Source organism: Propithecus coquereli, unplaced genomic scaffold (genome assembly GCF_000956105.1).
Source record: "Propithecus coquereli isolate 6110/MARCELLA unplaced genomic scaffold, Pcoq_1.0 Scaffold34, whole genome shotgun sequence".
NCBI classification, from domain to species: Eukaryota; Metazoa; Chordata; class Mammalia; order Primates; family Indriidae; genus Propithecus; species Propithecus coquereli.
Window position 1 is genome coordinate 1,700,357 of NW_012149063.1, and position 17,844 is coordinate 1,718,200.

General features: G+C 40.2%; 1 protein-coding gene across 1 annotated transcript in view; it reads right to left on the reverse strand.

The window, feature by feature from the left end:
- STK39 (serine threonine kinase 39) overlaps positions 1–1,286 on the reverse strand; it is a 267,743-nt gene extending 266,457 nt beyond the window's left edge. The window contains exon 1 of the mRNA XM_012650804.1: positions 1,064–1,286. Coding sequence (XP_012506258.1) covers positions 1,064–1,286 — 223 coding nt within the window. The remainder of the gene's footprint in view (positions 1–1,063) is intronic.
- Between the last annotated feature and the right edge of the window lie 16,558 nt (positions 1,287–17,844).

Here is a 17,844-nt window from a genome sequence, read left to right on the forward strand (position 1 = left end):
ATCCCATTCCAGAGCCAATAAGGTTAAGAAGCTGAAGGCCCACTTTACCTGGAGGCTTCCCTAAGTGACAAGACTCTCAAACTGAAGGATCCAATAGGGAAGGTTCTACGCAAAGGGACAACACAAATCGCCTGGCGGCCTGGCCCTTCACGTGCTTGGCCCAAGGAAAAGTAACCCGGCTTCTTGCCTTGCGAATTTGCCAGGTATTTAAAAATGTAAGATAAGGTGGTATTAGTGAGCCGACTAGAAGGCATGGAAAGGCAGGGAGCAGAACACCGACAGAAAGCCTTGAGTTTCACTCTTGCCGCTCGGCCCTGGACCAGAGGGAAGCATCGGCCCGAGGCAGGGCAGGAAGCCAGGGCGCCCGCTTTCCCCGGGTGGCAGGGCTGGGCGGCAGGCGGCGCACCCTGGCACCGAAGGAGGCGGGTACCCGGGCGCGCCGGGCGGCGCGGGAGCCGGACTGCAAAGCGAGCGTGAAGTGGCGGCTGTCAGGGAGGGAGGCCAGCATCCTCCCCGGTCTCGGGAAAGAACCTGGGCCTCCGCGCCTTGTCCATGGCCGGGTTACCCACAGCGAGAGGATCGCGATGGGAGGCAGAGGCGCGGCTGAGGCCGCAGAGTCCCCCAGGACGCGGCCCCCGGGGCGCGGCGCCGGGGCGCTGGCAGCCCTGGGCGGCGCCCCCGCAACCCCACCCCACCCGCGGCTGCCTGCCCGCGTGGCCACCGGCCACGGGCTGCGGCCCCGGCACGCGGGGGCAGGGAGATGCGGCTGCGTTGCGGGGTCCCCGGCGATCCGGTAGATAAAAGTTTGCAGCATGCGGCTGGTCTGCAGTGCGAGTCACATCCGCCGCGCCGCCTCCTGCAGCATCAGCGCTCAGAGAACGAACAAATAAATTAAAAAAAAAAAAATTGTTGAAGCCGGTAGGCCCCGAAACCGGCCGCTCTACCTCCCGGGCGTGCAAGCAGGCGAGCCCAGCATCCCGAGCCCCCGCCCGCCCCCGGCCGCGCCTTCTGCCCGGCCTCGGCGTCCGGCCTGGGCCGGCCCCACCGCACCCGCCGCACTGACCGATAACCTCCTGCAGCTCGTACGCGTCCCTGCAGATGGGCCAGCCGACGGCCTGCGCCGCCGGGGCCGGGGCCGGGGCCGGGGCCGGGGCCGGAGCCGGAGCCGGAGCCGCGGGCGCCGCCGGGGCCGGTGCTGCTGTCGCAGCCGCCGGGGCCGCCGCTGTCACCGGGGCCGCCTGCTGGGGAAGCTGGACGTGCACGGGCGAGCCGCTCGGCTCCGCCATGATGCTGCCGGAGGAGAGCAGGAGGACGCGCCGGCGGCGGACGACCTTCCACTTGAAACTTCCCTTGCCTCGCCGCCGACTCCTCTCGGCCGGCGCACGCCCTCCCCGCCCGCCGCCGCCGCCGCCGAAGCCAGCCACGAGGGGAGGGAGCGAGGGAGGCCGAGCCGGGCGGAGGGAGGAGGCAGCGCCGGCGGAGGCGGGGAGGGGAGGAGGCGGCGGCCGCCGCGCTCGCCGCGCGCCCCGAGCCTCGCGCGCTGTTCTTTGCCTCCGCGAGGGGAACCGCCGCCCCGCAGCCCCCTCCCGCTCCGCTCGCGGCCGGGGAGGCGCCCACCGAAGGGCAGAAAGGCCGCTTTGTGTGTGCTCTCGGGGCCGCGGCCTCGCCCTCCCCTCGGCCGCCTTCGCCAGACACTCGGGCTCTCCAGAAGACGCCCCCTGGGGACCCCGAGGGCGGGGTCGTTGAACGGCCGCCAGGTCCTCGGATTCCGAAGTCTCCCACAACTGAAGAGAACCTGAAGTTCATTTACGAGTTAGCGAGAGAGACATCTACACCGCGTCCGTTTGCAGGGCGCCAGTTAAAAAATAACCCAAGTTGTAACTTTCCGGAGCTTTTCCTGCCAATATCCCTTTCCCACCTTGCCTAATCTAATCGCGGTCCTTCTACTTTTTGTCAGTAATGAAACCCGATTCCTTAGGTCCCTGGCTGTTCGGAGACTTTCATCATTTGTTCCAAGCCGCTTGGATCCCAAGGAGATGATGTAAGGGGCTGTGGAGTTAGAATAAGAAATGAAGGAGATATTTAGATAGTTTACTTCAAATTCAACACCCTTAGTAACATGCCACCTGAACCCGTCAGGGCACTGAGGCTAGACATCAGGCGTTTCTCTGACAGAGCGTACTTGGTGTACAAAGAGTTTACTGAGGCACAAATAAGCTGCGTTGAAAAGTTTTAATTAATTGCTGTTTTTTCAACACCCCAAAAATAACCTCATCCTGTAATTACTTGGTAAAACCATAGGTCTTCCTAATTACAGGTGTCATATTCAACACTGAATGTTCTCTGTGTTCACACTATTCTTGTCTTGAGCTGAAACGGTGCAGTGAACCAATGCTCACTTTGGCCAAAGATTATCTTGTCTGGTTTTCATAACTACTGCTGAAGAAATGAATAAGAATAATGACTATGAAATAAAAACTCTAAGAAAGGCCGTGACTTTGTCTCCAGAATCCCCTTAAAGTTTTTAAAAGATCCCCTTAAAGTTTTTAAAAGATAATTCAAAAGAAACCCAGAAATTTATCAGGAGAAAAGTTAGTTGTCTAATCAGAACATCAATGTCAACTGAAAATGAGTGCACTTTGTCTCTTACGATGCAACAGTTGGGGTAAAGCAACCACCGCGCACATGTCTTTGAGCAGAAGTCTGTGCTGAACTAAGTGTACATTTTCTATGTGTACATTCTTTTATGCAGAGGTGTTCAAAAAATTGTACTGATTTTAATGTCTGTCAAGAAACAGAGTTTTTGGTAAACAAATTCTGGGCCTCTGAGGAACAGGGGAGCTCTTTATACCAAGCCACACCTGCTCACCTCTTCAAGTGCTGCTCCCAGCCCACTTCCAAAGAACTTTTAAGGACTCTTTTTAAGGGGAAAAAAAAAATGATGAAATGAATATGACTTCCATTTTGTCGTATGAATTTATATTTTGACTTCCAAACCATGAAGTGGGATTATGAAGGCCAGGCAAGTTCTTGGGACTTAGTAGGAAGACATAATGCTGTCAAGACCAATATCACAGATTTGAATCAAACACAGATCATTTGGTCTCCTACAAAGAACAGCTCTTCCATAGTTACAGACCAGATATCTGTCCTCAGCCTACCACTTTCCAAATGGCTACCAGGATGACAACTTGTAGGATTGGTTGAATCTGTGTAGACCCATCACTTCTACCAATAAATCAGTTTAAATAAGAAGGTCCTCATCGGTGCCCTTTGGCATCTTTTTCATATATGAAGAACAGAACATGAATAACAGTTTTTAATTATATAAAAGTGGCAAAGCACAGTGGCTCGCGCCTGTAATCCTAGCATTTTGGGAGGCCAAGTCAAGAGATCCCTCGAGCCCAGGAGTTCCAGACTAGCCTGGGCAACATACCCAGACCCTGTCTCTACAAAAAAATAAAATAAAAATTAGCCGAGTATGGTGGTGCATGTCTGTAGTGCCAGTTGCTTGGGAGGCTGAGGTGGTAGGATCGCTTGACCCAAGAGTTTGAGGTTGCAGTGAGCTATGATCACACCACTCTTCTCTAGCACAGGTGACAGAGTGAGACCCTGTCTCAAAATATATATATATAATATATATATATGTACACATACACATATATATATGAAAGCATTAGATTTGATTTTTAAGCTAGTATTTCTATAAACAATTGGGTAAGGTGGTACTTAAAAATATGTGTATTTAAAAGTATTCAACTGATATGCAATTTTCTCTGAAAATCCATTCCTAAATTTAAGTTGAAAGATGGTGAAGGAGAGGGTATCTTTAAATTATAAACAAGGTTTATTTCCATGCATAAAGAATACATTTAGTCAATGACTTTAAAACGTAGAAAGGAAAAATAGGGTCTAAATTTTTTTAAAGTGGCAACTTTCTCATTATGTGTCAGAGTTTCTCACCCTCAGCACTATTTTGTGCCAGATAGTTCTCTTTGTTGTAGAAATCTGTTCCACCGTGCTACTGTCTGAATGTTTGCATCCCCCCAAAATTCACATGTTGACACCTAATCCCCAATGCAATAGTATTAAGAGCCTTTAGCCTTTAGGAGGTGCCCCCATGAGTGGGATTAGTGCCCTTATAAAAGAAGCCGGAAGGAGCTTGATCACCCGATCCACCAAGTGAGGCCACAGCACTATCTGGGAAGCAGAAGGTGAGCCTTCACCAGACACCCAATTTGCTGGCACCTTGATCTTGGACTTTTCAGCCTCCAGAACCATGAGGAACAAATTTCTGTTGTTTATAAGCTGCCCAGTCTAAAGTATGTTGTTATAGTGGCCAGAACAGACTCAGACACCCTGGCCTCTGCACACTAGATGCCAGTAAAATCACTACTCTTGAACTTGTGACTATCAAAAATGCATCCCAAGGCCCGGTGCAGTGGCTCATGTCTATAATCCTAGCACTTCGAGAGGCCAAGTAGGGAGGATTACTTGAGGTCAGTAGTTCAAGACAAGCCTGGCAACACAGCAAGACCTCGACTCTGCAAAAAATAGAAAAGTTAGCCAGGCATGGTGGCACATACCTGTACTCACAGCTACTGGGAAGGCTGAGGCAGGAGGATCACTTGAGCCCAGGAGTTCAAGGTTGCAGTGAGCCATGATGAGGCCACTGCACTCTAGCCCAGGCAACAGAATCAGACCCTGTCTCAAAAAAAAAAAAAAAAGTATCTAGACATTGCCATATGTCCTCTGGAGAACAAACCACTGCTTTAGGTAAACTAGGCATACAAAATTTTCATTTTATAAACAGATTATTGCAGTGGCTATTTGCTTTACAAAGAGCTTCTGTAGGGTTCAATTATTTATTCATAAACCTTTTGAACATCTAAGAGAGGACGGATAGTATAGTGGCCGAGACCTTAAAGAAAGAAAGTGCTAGATTCGAATCTTGCCTCCAACATTTTTTTTAAATCTCGGCCTTTGGACTTACTTGAACTTTCTGAATTTTGATTTCCTTGTGCACAAAAATTAGCACAATGATAGCTTCCACATGGGTTATTATGACATAATTTGTATGTGAAGGGCTTAGGATAATAGTTGACACATAGTAGATGTTTAGTAAAATGGAAACCACCACCACCATTATCATCATCATTATTCTTATCTACCAAGGTTTGTAACAGAATACAAGGACAAACATACATAGTAATCACAATAATGCCCTTTGCAAAATATAAGCTCTGGAAGGGAAGAAATTTTTGTTCCTTTAGTTCATTGCTGTATCTTAGTACATAGAATAACATCTAGCGCAGAGTACACTCAGTAAATATTTGTTAAATGTTAGTATAACACTGTTTCAGTGTATAAAAATATGCTTTTAAGCATCAGAATGAGTCAGTAATGTCAAAGGTACATTATATGGGAGGACACTGGAGGCAGAGAGACTTACTTGGAAGCCATTGCAATAATCAAGTGAAGAGAAATGTGTATGTGATTTAAGCCATGATATTGAGAATAATGATGAGGAAGGTAGATTTAAAAATTATTTAAGGAGCAGAGAAATGGAACTTGATGATAGATGAGATTCCTTTAAAAGGCAAATTGCCCCAGTGCATTAAAAAAATGGATGTACATGAATGCAATTTATAAAATGTTTTAGAAATGCATCCATGGAAGGAATGGGGGGTTCTCTTGATTGACAGATGGTCCTTTTCCCACGGCTAACCTGTAATCTAACACATAAGTCACCATCGTTGCATGGTGGGAAATAGCCAGATGTTCTTGGGCCTGAAGACAATCTATCATTGTATTTCTATCTCCAATTCTCTCCTATCCACTCTTTTAGTAAGTCTGTTTGAGGGAAAAGTTGTGAAAGAGCTTGACTTTGATTTAAAAGATTGTTCCCCAAGACAAAGATCAAACATTATTTTGAGTCAGGGCAATGGTCAGGCACAGTGGAAAGGGCATGGGCTTACGTCAGATACAGCTGGACTAAAATCCCTGCTCTGCACTTACTAGCTGTGGCCTAAACTGTCTGAGCCTCTGTTTTCTTAAAATAGGAATAATCAGCCCGGATTGTAGGGTCACTCTAAGAATCCAGTGAGCTGGTGTGTGTGACATGCCTAACCCACAGTGCACACTGCAGTAGTACAGTGGATGGCTCCAGAATTTCTGACAGGGAGGGAGTCAGGTAGCAGTCTCAGGGGAAGGTGGGCATTATAGGTTGAATTGTGTCCCCAAAGGACTTCAAGTCCTAACCCCAGGTAGTTGTGAATGTGACCTTATTTGGAAATAGAGTCTTTGCAGATGCAATCAAGTTAAGATGAGCTCATACTGGATTAGGCTGGGTCCTAACACAATGACTGGTGTCCTTATAAGAGGAAATTTGGACACAGACAGAGACACACACACACAGACACACAGACACGAACAGGGAGATTGCCATGTGATGATGGAGGCAGAGATTGGAGTGATGTGTCTACAAGTCAACGTTGCCCAAAGTTGCAGGCCATCACCGGAAGCCGGGAAAGAAGCAAGGACCAGATTCTCCCTCAGAGCCACCAGTAGGAATCAACTCTGCCAACAGGTTGATTTAGGACTTCAAGCCTCAAGGCTGTGAAAGAATAAATTTCTGTCGTTTTAAGCCACTCAGGATGTAATAGTTGGTTACAGTAGCTTGTCAACCTAACAGACAGGGAGACTCTCCAAAAGAATATGATGTTTATTTGGGAATAGGCATTCATTTACCATAGTAAACTATGTGCTTATTCAGAGAGGCAAAGGAAGACAAAACTTTTTAAAGGATAAATGAGGAGGATTACATAATTGTTTTCTGATAATTATCCTTGCCCACAAGGATCAATAACAAGGGTGGCACCAGTCCGTGGTTGTACAGGCAGTTGCTGGGCAGATGTCCTGACAGAAGCATTTTGTGTGTATGTGAGAGAGACGTGGTGACAGCTTTTGTGCAAGGTTGTTTTTTGCAGTCTTTTGTGATAATTCTTGTTGTCAGGCATTCATTTATGAGAACCTTCCCTTCATGACCCTCCCCAGCTCTTTTTGTCAGGGTTTTTAATACAAGTGACTCCATTTGATCTCTGATAACTTTCAAAAACCCTAAGAAATTAATACAGTCAAATTATAGAATTTGTCCTTTAGCCAACTGCATTTTTTTGGCTTGGCTTTAACAACAAGCGCTAATGAAAATTAGCCACTGCTTTGGAACTGACACTCTACCAAAGCCCTGGACTTTCCACTAAGACTTGTTTTTAATATTATTTTAAATGAAAAAAAAAAACTGCAAACATTAAGTAAATACTTGAATAAATTCTCAGCAGAGGTGTCAAATGTCCATCTGAAAAATGCATTCAAGAGTATGTGAACCTTCACAACTTTGAAGACTAAGCCATCTTACACTTAACATAATGATAGAGGTGGCTTGTGCTTTCCTTTGACACAGCTGACGCTAACTGTTATCCAAAATGCACAGCTGGTGTGATTCAATTTTATTAGGCTTAACATGATTTAGTGTTAAGGTGTCATTACTACCTATTTGCCAATAATAAATGGAAAGAGGCTTTATTTTCAGCTAAATTATTGCAAAGACTGCCTTTGAAATTCATCACAGGTGATTTAAGGGATTAAATTTATATGAATTATAACTTTCAGACGTGTGTTTTCATTTATTTCCCAACCAGCTCTTAAAATTGACTTTCTATTGCATTTAATAATACACACAAAATTTCTCTACAGACAGTTAATGCCTTTTCATTAATCTCAGCAGTTTTTGACCATGATTTGGGTTCTGACAAAGAGTATTCACTAGGAACCCTACTATCTCTACCCGTTGGAGGAAGACTTCTGTATTTAGCAAAGGTTGCCCTTGGCTGAAACACCAGAAGGCATTATAGTCATCTGTGTGACATTCATATTTCTTTTATGCTATTATCTGTCTAAAACCTGATGGTCTTATCCCGGGAAGAATGATATAAAAATATAATTTAAAGCAAATTGATTTTTTAGTGCTATCTCTATTGAAGAGCCCTAAACAGGAATCCATCCATTACACGTGAAACAGCACTTTCTGAAAATACTTTGTTCATCCTTCTCACCTTCAGATTCTTCCAAATACTAAGGATGTCTCAAAGCCTTTCACTTCTCTATTCAAAAATCCTCCCACCAAAACCACACACAAACCATAAACACTCCTCTACCTGCGTCTCTCCGGCCTCCCCTGCCAGGCTTGGTCTTTATCAGGAGAGGCATCTTGGGTTACACGCATTCTGAGCAACAAAGGAGGGCCAGGGACTGACCTGGCTTGTACAAAGGGAGGTATAAAATGGCACACAGTTTAACTTATTAATATTCTTTCATTCCATAAATACATTCTTAAGGTCTATGTAGTAGACGGCACTTTGCCAACTTCCGTGGGAAAATAAAAGACAAAACTATCTTAGCTCTTTTAGAATTGTATAACCCAGCAAAACCCCCCTTTATCCAGTGTCTGGACTTCCAGAGCTCCAGCTGCCCCCCAAATTTGCCAAAACATGTGAACAACATTTAAATAAGGGGGAATCATCAAAACCAGAGGTCACAGAGATATAATGTGATTAGTCAAGTTTGCTGCTCAAAATCAATGACTTATTTTACAACTGACTGACAAAGTCTTTAAAACAAAAATGCCTTTCTGGTACCAAAGTCCAGAATCCCAAGACAAATGGCAGGGCCTGGCAAGAAAATAAAAGTGAAAACCAGAGAAATGAGAGGAGAGAGCAGAAAGAGAGGCAGCAAGAGGTACACCATACACCAAGGCAGACACCTTTGACATTGAGCACTTTGAAAAGGACAGTAGAAATGGCCTTGAGGAGAGAAAAGAATTATAATGGAAGGAAGTTCAGGATCGGGGGCCAGATCCGCATCAGAGGAGACACGGTCCAGGTGCATGCGCATATGTCTACACAGTGTGAGTAGGGGGACCATGTCGCACCAAAGAGCTCTGGCCCAGCACGGCACGTTTACATGCCAGAAAGCGAGCCCAGTGTTGCCAGATCTTCCCGTTGTTTCAAGAGAAGCCAACAAATCTGATTTTATGTGAAATTTCTCAGTTTTTAAATATTGGCCCAATTTTATAAACTACTGTATGGAATCAGATACCGTGTACTTAATGTTTAAAAACAAGAAAACAGCACTAAATACAGTCTTTGAATAAATACATATTTAGTGAAATATGAATTGGAATGATAAACTTCAAACCCATTCGTTACCCCTGGAGAGAGGCAGAAAGAGGAAAAGTACACAAAGGGCTTCTTTTGCATCTGTAATGTTTTATTACTTTATTTATTTTTATTTATTTATTTTTGAGACTGAGTCTTGCTCTGTCACCCTGGGTAGGGTGCAATGGCGTCATGATAGTTCACTGCAACCTCAAACTCCTGGGCTCAAGCAATCCTCCTGCCTTGGCCTCCCAAGTAGCTGGGACTACAGGCATGTGCCACCACACTCAGCTAATTTTTTCTATTTTTTGTAGAGATGGGGTCTCGCTCTTGCTCAGGCTGGTCTTGAACTCCTGAGTTCAAGTGATTCTTCCACCTTGGCCTCCCAGAGTGCTAGAATTACAGGCATGAGCCACTGTGCCCAGCCTGTTTTATTACTTTAATAAAATTCTGTAATAAATATAGTGAAATGATAATATTTGTTAGACTAGATGGTGGGTGCATGAGTTTTTATCACATTGTTTTCTCTACTGTTTTGTAGGTTTGAAATATTTCACAATTAAAAACCAATAATACTTTGCAGGACAAACAAAACATTTATATGCCACATCAGGTCAGTGGAGCACCATTTGCAGTCTTTGCATAGCATGCTTTAATGTACAGCCCATGCTCAGATCAGCCCAATGAGAACGGCCCTTTTGTTATCCCCAGAGTAAGGCACAGGTGATCCAGATGGTCTTCAGCCTGGATGGGCATCAAAATCACCTGTGCAGATTGTTAACAATCTTCATGTTAACAAAATTGAGAGGAGGGTATACCATATACCCCTTGCCCCCACACATGCATAGCCTCCCCCATTACCAATACCCCCAACCAGAGTGGTACATTTGTTACAACTGATGAACCTACATCACATCATTATCATCCAAAGTGAAAATCCTGTGTGGGATACTATAATGGTGGCTACGTTTTTCCAAACCCACAGAATGTACACCACCACGAGTGAACACTAATGCAAACTAATTTTTAAAATATCTTCATCAAAATGGCTAGGATGAAATAATATTTAGTGCATTATTTTAAAGAAACAAACTGTTCACCTACCACCTACCATGTGTGAGCTTTCTGCATGGGACTGCGGAACGAGGGAAAAATGAATATGACAAAGTTCCTACTCTCACATGAGCTTAATGGAGCAAACAGATGTGTAAACAAATAATTTGTTCCCTAAGGATAAGGAAGTTTGTGATGTGCATAAGACTACTGTTTTGCCTTGAAGTCTCCAAAATTAGAATATTCTATTTATTGCGCCACAGGGCCCTATTTTAACTGTTCTCTGATGGCCTGGGCTTGGTGAAGAGCCCCCTGAAGCTGGGAGAAAAGTGCAGACCGGGTTGGATGAGCCACTGCAAACTATTTAGGCTTCATGCAGGATCAATCTATGAAGAATTCTAAAAATGATACATTTTGAGAAAATGTTCTTACCTTCAATCAATCAACTTTATCCACAAAAAATAAGGTTTTTCTTTCATATAAAGATATTTTTTCTTTGATAGTGTAAAGGTGACATTAATGTGACTTTCTCTTTGAGAAATCCACATGTGAACAAATCACTGAGTGAATTAATGAAATTTTATTTTATTTTTTTACTTTATTTATATAAATGTATGACATACGAGCGTAATTTTGTTACATGCATAGATTGCAAAGCAGTGTAGTCAGGGCTTTTAGGGTGTTTATCACCCAATAACATACATTGTACCCATTATGTAATTTCTCATCCCCACATTCCCTCGCCCTTCCCAGTCTTCACTACCACTCCACACTCTATGTCCATGTGTACACGTTATGTAGCTCCCACTGATAAGTGAGAACATGCAGCATTTGTCTTTCTGTGTCTGACTTCTTCCACTTAAGATAATGTCCTTGAGTTCCATCCACATTGCTACAAAAGACATGATTTCTTTTGTTCCTTTGGGTAGATGCCCAGTAATGGGATTGCTGGATCAAATGGTGGTATTAACTGACTTAACTGAGCAACACTTATGTGCACATATGGTAGTAACATTCATCAGGTGTTGGGCAGGTGGGGGGAGAAGGGGGTGGGTATATTCACACCTAATGGGTGCAGTATGCACTGTCTGGGGGATGGACACGCTTGAAGCTCTGACTCAGGTGGGGCAAAGGCACTATATGTAACCTAAGCATTTGTACCCCTGTAATATGCTGAAATAAAAAAAATTAAAAATTTTTTTAAAAGACAATGATTTCATTCTGAATGAAATTTTAATCCTCATAACAAAGATAACATTGGATCCTAACATTGCTTTAGAATGATTTTCAGGAACCTCTATAATTCAAACAATTTCCTCTTACAATGTAATAATAATAGCTACAAACTGTAGACTGGAGACATTGCGCTAAGCAGTTTAGATACATTGTCTCACTTGATCCTCCCCTACACTTGATGATGTAGATTACGTTATGTGAATTTTTAATAGATGGAGAATGGAGAAACTCAATTTCACAATGGTTAAGTAATTTAACAGAACCCTAATCTTGGTTTATCTATAGCAGAACCAGGATTCAAATCTGCTCTAACTCCAAAGCCTTAAACTTAAACTGCACTACATTTCTCTACCTTTTCATAAAGGCATATGTATTTGCTATTTTACACTAAATATTTTAAACCAAATTTTATTAATTTAATTAAATTATTGAAATGACTACTGATGTGCCATGCAGTTCAATACCATTTAAAGCACATTATATAAGGCTATAGATAGCCAGGATCTTGTGCAACCTCAAACTCCTGGGCTCAAGGGGTCCTCCTGCATCAGCGTCCCAAGTAGCTGGGACTACAAGCACATGCCAACACACCTGGTTATTTTTTTCTATTTTTTGTAGAGATGGGATCTGGCTATGTTGCCCAGGCTGATCTTGAACTCCTGGCCTCAAGCGATCCTCCTACTTCAGCCTCCCAAAGCGCTAGGATTATAGGTGTGCACCATCATGCCCAGTGGAATATTCCTTCTTAAAGCAACAACAACAAAAATTTTTTTTGGCTATTTTGAGTTTAGAGACAAATATTTCACATGTGTCACTATTTCTCCATCCAAATATTACAAAAGTTAGTTCCAAAACTATATTTATGTACCCTTAACAATATTCCATGAACCATGGTCACTGTTAATCTGTTTTTTAAAAATGGTAAAATTACAGTTATTTGAATAATCAATATAAATAAGGTATTATTTTACTCCTCAAATCAAGTAAAAGCTATATGACAGTATTTCATGGTTCATTAACTAAACGGAACAGTTAATTCAGTCAATTAGTGAATAATCCTAAATCAATTCTTCCTCAAATACAAGAAAATAGAAAAGGCCAGGTAATATGGTAGATTTTTAAAACATATTTCAATAGATAATATGTTTTCATATTTATTAGTTTAAATTTTTTTAAAATTACATAAAAACATAAAAGTAAATTTTTAAAAATATATTATTTTTCTGTGATGTTTTCAAGTCATTAAAGTGCATGTTATCTGCATGTTGACAATTGTAGCAGGCTTACTATTTTGTGTTCCTGTGGCCAGACTGTTAAAATAGATCAGCCACTGTCTTTACACTAAGAAAGAGTTTCACTTTGAAAAATTATTTTCCTTTTAAATAGATTTTATATGTGCAAGTAATAAAAAAATAAAAGTAGAAAGGGTATAGAGTGAAAAATCACATCTCCCTCCAACCCTTATCTTCCAGCCACCTGACTCTCTTTCCTAGAAGGAAGGACTATTACCCAGTTCTTGCATTCTTCAAGAGAAACTCTACGCATATGCAACTATGTTCATATTTTTATAGTAATGGCAATATATTATACATACTGATCCATAGCCCGATTTTTTTACATAACTAATGTCTTAAAAAAGGTTTCATGGAGTCCTATGTTTTTTAACTTAACTCTATACTGTCCATGTTTCTTTTTCTTTACTGAAGCATAATTTACATTCACTAACATCACAGATCCAATTTGATACAGTTTAACAATTGAATACATAGGTGTAATCATCACCCAAAACAAGATATAGAAAATTTCATAATTATTCTTTTTAAGAGCTAATTAAAGGGGGGCAAGGGCAACATACGTAACCTAAACATCTGTACCCCTATAATATGCTGAAATTTAAAAAAAAAAGAGCTAATTAATACTCCATTTATTTAGCCAAACCTCTACTGATGAACTCTTGCTGTTACTCACAAGGTTGCAGTGAATATGTACATATATGATATTGCCCGTGTCTAAGCATACCTAAGGGAAAATTCCTACCAGTAGGATTACTGGATCAAAGGGTATGTGCATTTTTTTAATCTAGAAGGATATTGACAAATTTCTTACTATAGGGATTGTTCTAATTTACACTCTTGCTAATGATTTATGAAGGTTTCTTTTACAGCATATCATGATTATTAAACTTCTTGACTTTTGCCCATTTGGTAGGTGAAAAAAATATAACTGTAGCTTTAATTTTGTTTCTCTGGATTGGAGGGATACTGAGCATCTTTTCCTGTGTTTAAGGAGCCATGGAATAGTTTCATTTTGAAAGAAAATTTGAACAAAAACAAAGGTTCTGTGAAGACTGTGCCATGCATTTGGAGTGATGAGCAGAAATAGAGATGACTTGACATTTATTCTAAACTTTCAAGAGAAACTGGACAAAGTAATGTTTTTCAGGACAACAGAAACTTAAGGAAACTTGATATTTCCACTATGAGCTGAAAAGAAGATTCCAAAATCTTGAATGAAAAACTCCAAGAACCCAAAGATCCAAGGAAGTACACCTGTCCAAATCACAAATCAAGGCAATGTTAATATGTTTCTTCAACATAAATGGTATTATGTATGCTTAATTAATCCACGAGGTCAAATAGTCAGGCTTATTATGCAGGAATTCTAAAACATTTGTGGGATCGTGTGCAGCACAACTGATTGCTTGATTGTCCGTTTTATTCACGACAGACTCAGTCCCGTTAGCCCTCCCCCAAAGTTGAAAGTCCTTTAATATCCTGTAATAAATACCTTCCTTTTTAACTAGCTAAAATGGGTTATTCTTTGCAAATGAACCCTGACAATATATCTTTACATATTTTTTATGTTAAACTTAACGTTTTGCTTTTTATGGGTGTTGGTAAGAGAAATGCTTCCCAATTGGAAACACAAATCTTTCATAACCAGTACTTTTGAAATCTCAAGAGTTTTGTTTTAATTGCTACTTGTGGGTCTATCAATAAAGCCCTAATTAGATATACATAGGAGAAGAGAGCCGACATCTATTGAAAAACTATTATATGCCAAAGACTTTATTAGTTAATTAGGCAAGTACAATTTATTATCTGAATTTAACAGGTAAGAAAACTGAGTCCCAGAAAAGAGAAATAACTTTAACAATATTTTGCAGCTAATAAGTAGGAGTCTAATTAATGAAACAATAATGTTCTTTCCATTGTTCTATTGTTCAAAGAACTACCTTATTGGAGGGGGAGAGGGTGGTTGAAAGATTTTAACATTCCTGATTGACAGATTAAGATGGCATAAATGATGTAATTATCTAGCAATGGAACCAATTTTAAATAAAAACTTCAAAATCTAAGAGTATTGCTCCCTTCAAATAAGTCACATTGGGAGCTATGTAGTTATTTTAAGTATTGCCCCAAGTATTTTGAATCTTTTCTTTCAGAATTACCATTAGAACTGGAGTCACACTCTTAAATATCCTCAATGGTAAGGTGTTTTTTTTTTTTTTCTGGTTGTTTTTTATCTTTTGGAAAATTGGAATGGCTCTGATTTTAAGGACCAGCCCAAAGGTGTTCAAAGCAAAGTATAGTGAATAAAATGGATAATCGAGCAATCATTTGTGCTGCACACAATCCCACAAATATTTTAGAATCCCTGCATAATAAGCCTCACTGCTTGGCCTTGTGGATTAATTCAGCATAGATAATACCATTTATGTTGAAGAAACAAATTGGTTAATCTTACATCACATCCCTAGCTGCAAGGGAGTCTGGGAAGTATACTTATTAGTTTTCCAGCCTCTACAGTACAGAAGATAGGGTAGATGTTAAGCACCAGTCCACCATATCTACTACCTATTGTTCATGAAATTCTTCCTTGGATTCAGAAATTAACAGCATTAGATTTATTATGTCACTTAATTTCCTAGACCTCCGTTATTTCATCTATATAAAACTAAGATTACATGTGATCTCCAACGTACACTCCAGATTAAAAATTCTAAATTTTTAACCATGTTTAAGTCTATATGCACATATTTTTCTACATGTATATATCCACACAGTTTTCTGGACTTTCTTGAGAAAAGGTACTGGATAGAAATTCTATAGCATTTCTATGCTAATGCTAGTGTTAACATAGTCAATGTTATGCTAGCACTTTCAATTGGCTGGGGTTTAAAAAGGTGCATAGAGTATATTCACTCTTTGGAGGGAGAGAATTTGTATAGGGATGTGGTGTGTGTGTGCGCCCATGTGTGTAAATGTATTGTGCATGTAAACTCATTCGGTCAGCTAAATTTTCTCATGACTAAAATTCCCCATGACTAGGTAAAAGCAAACTGGCATAAATTCAATACAAATAGTAGAGACTGACAACAAATTGGACTCTACTTGATGTTTTTGTTTGGTTTTGAATTCTTATATTTGCTTCCTATATTTCTTTTTTTCTAAAATGAATCAGACCTCTTAAACTTTGCAAGACTAAGGCTTTCGGATCTAAAAAGCAAATAGCAAGTTGTGGATGTGCCTTGCCGTGTTAAATGATTATTATAACGGAAGTTTGTATTGTTAGCTTTATAATTACTTATACATAAATTGCTTGATTACTTATAATTTTATCACTAATTTTATTTTTACACTAGGCAGAGACTTTTGCATACAATTCATTTCCTTAACATTTCATATATTATCTGTTTATAAGGACTAGTGTTTGGCTTAATAGATTTGCAAAAATGGCTACAAATTATTCTACTGCCTGCATCCAAGTCCCTTTATGAGGTGACTTTTCAGCTCCTCCTATTAACATGTAGAGTCCCTTTTCCTGCTACTGGAATCTGGGTTAATCTCGTGATTTATTTTGGTTAATAGAATGCTACAAAAGCAATGTGTGCCGGTTTTGAGCTTGAAACTCAAGAGTCCCTGCACACTCCACTAGCCCTGTCGTAAACCTGCTGAATGTCTATGTGCACATGCCTAGCCTAGCCTGCTAGAGATCAGAAATAGTATGAAGAGTGCCAAGACACCTTAGTCAACAACCAGCCATCCCTGGTCAACCTGTCAGCTGATCAGTCATATGAGTTAGCCCAACTGAGACCAGAAGAACCAGTCAGCTCAGCCCAGTCCACATTAGTGACTCATAGAATCACGAACTGAATAAATGATTATTGTTTTAAAGAGTAAATTTTGGGGTAGTTTGTTACATAGCTAACTACTACTCTCAGTTAACTTTATTTAAATATCCTAACTGTTTTGAAAATTTGTATTACTTCTTTTCAAGAAAAACTCTTACACTTTATTCTTCTATTCAAAATTAATATGTTAATTACAGAAAATTTGAATAATACCAAAATGCAGGAAGAGGAATAAAGAAATAGTATATGATATACTACTGTAAGATAACCCCTAATAAAATTTTAGTATATATATTTCCAGTCCATTTTATAAATATAGACACATTTTTAGATAATTTGATGTATTCTCTTTCTAAATAAAATTTTTATTTTAAACTATTCTTGAACACTTTTCCATGTAATTGATAAGTCCTTTAATATCCTGTAATAAATACCTTCCTTTTTAACTAGCTAAAATGGGTTATTCTTTGCAAATGAACCCTGACAATATATCTTTACATATTTTTTATGTTAAACTTAACGTTTTGCTTTTTATGGGTGTTGGTAAGAGAAATGCTTCCCAATTGGAAACACAAATCTTTCATAACCAGTACTTTTGAAATCTCAAGAGTTTTGTTTTAATTGCTACTTGTGGGTCTATCAATAAAGCCCTAATTAGATATACATAGGAGAAGAGAGCCGACATCTATTGAAAAACTATTATATGCCAAAGACTTTATTAGTTAATTAGGCAAGTACAATTTATTATCTGAATTTAACAGGTAAGAAAACTGAGTCCCAGAAAAGAGAAATAACTTTAACAATATTTTGCAGCTAATAAGTAGGAGTCTAATTAATGAAACAATAATGTTCTTTCCATTGTTCTATTGTTCAAAGAACTACCTTATTGGAGGGGGAGAGGGTGGTTGAAAGATTTTAACATTCCTGATTGACAGATTAAGATGGCATAAATGATGTAATTATCTAGCAATGGAACCAATTTTAAATAAAAACTTCAAAATCTAAGAGTATTGCTCCCTTCAAATAAGTCACATTGGGAGCTATGTAGTTATTTTAAGTATTGCCCCAAGTATTTTGAATCTTTTCTTTCAGAATTACCATTAGAACTGGAGTCACACTCTTAAATATCCTCAATGGTAAGGTGTTTTTTTTTTTTTTCTGGTTGTTTTTTATCTTTTGGAAAATTGGAATGGCTCTGATTTTAAG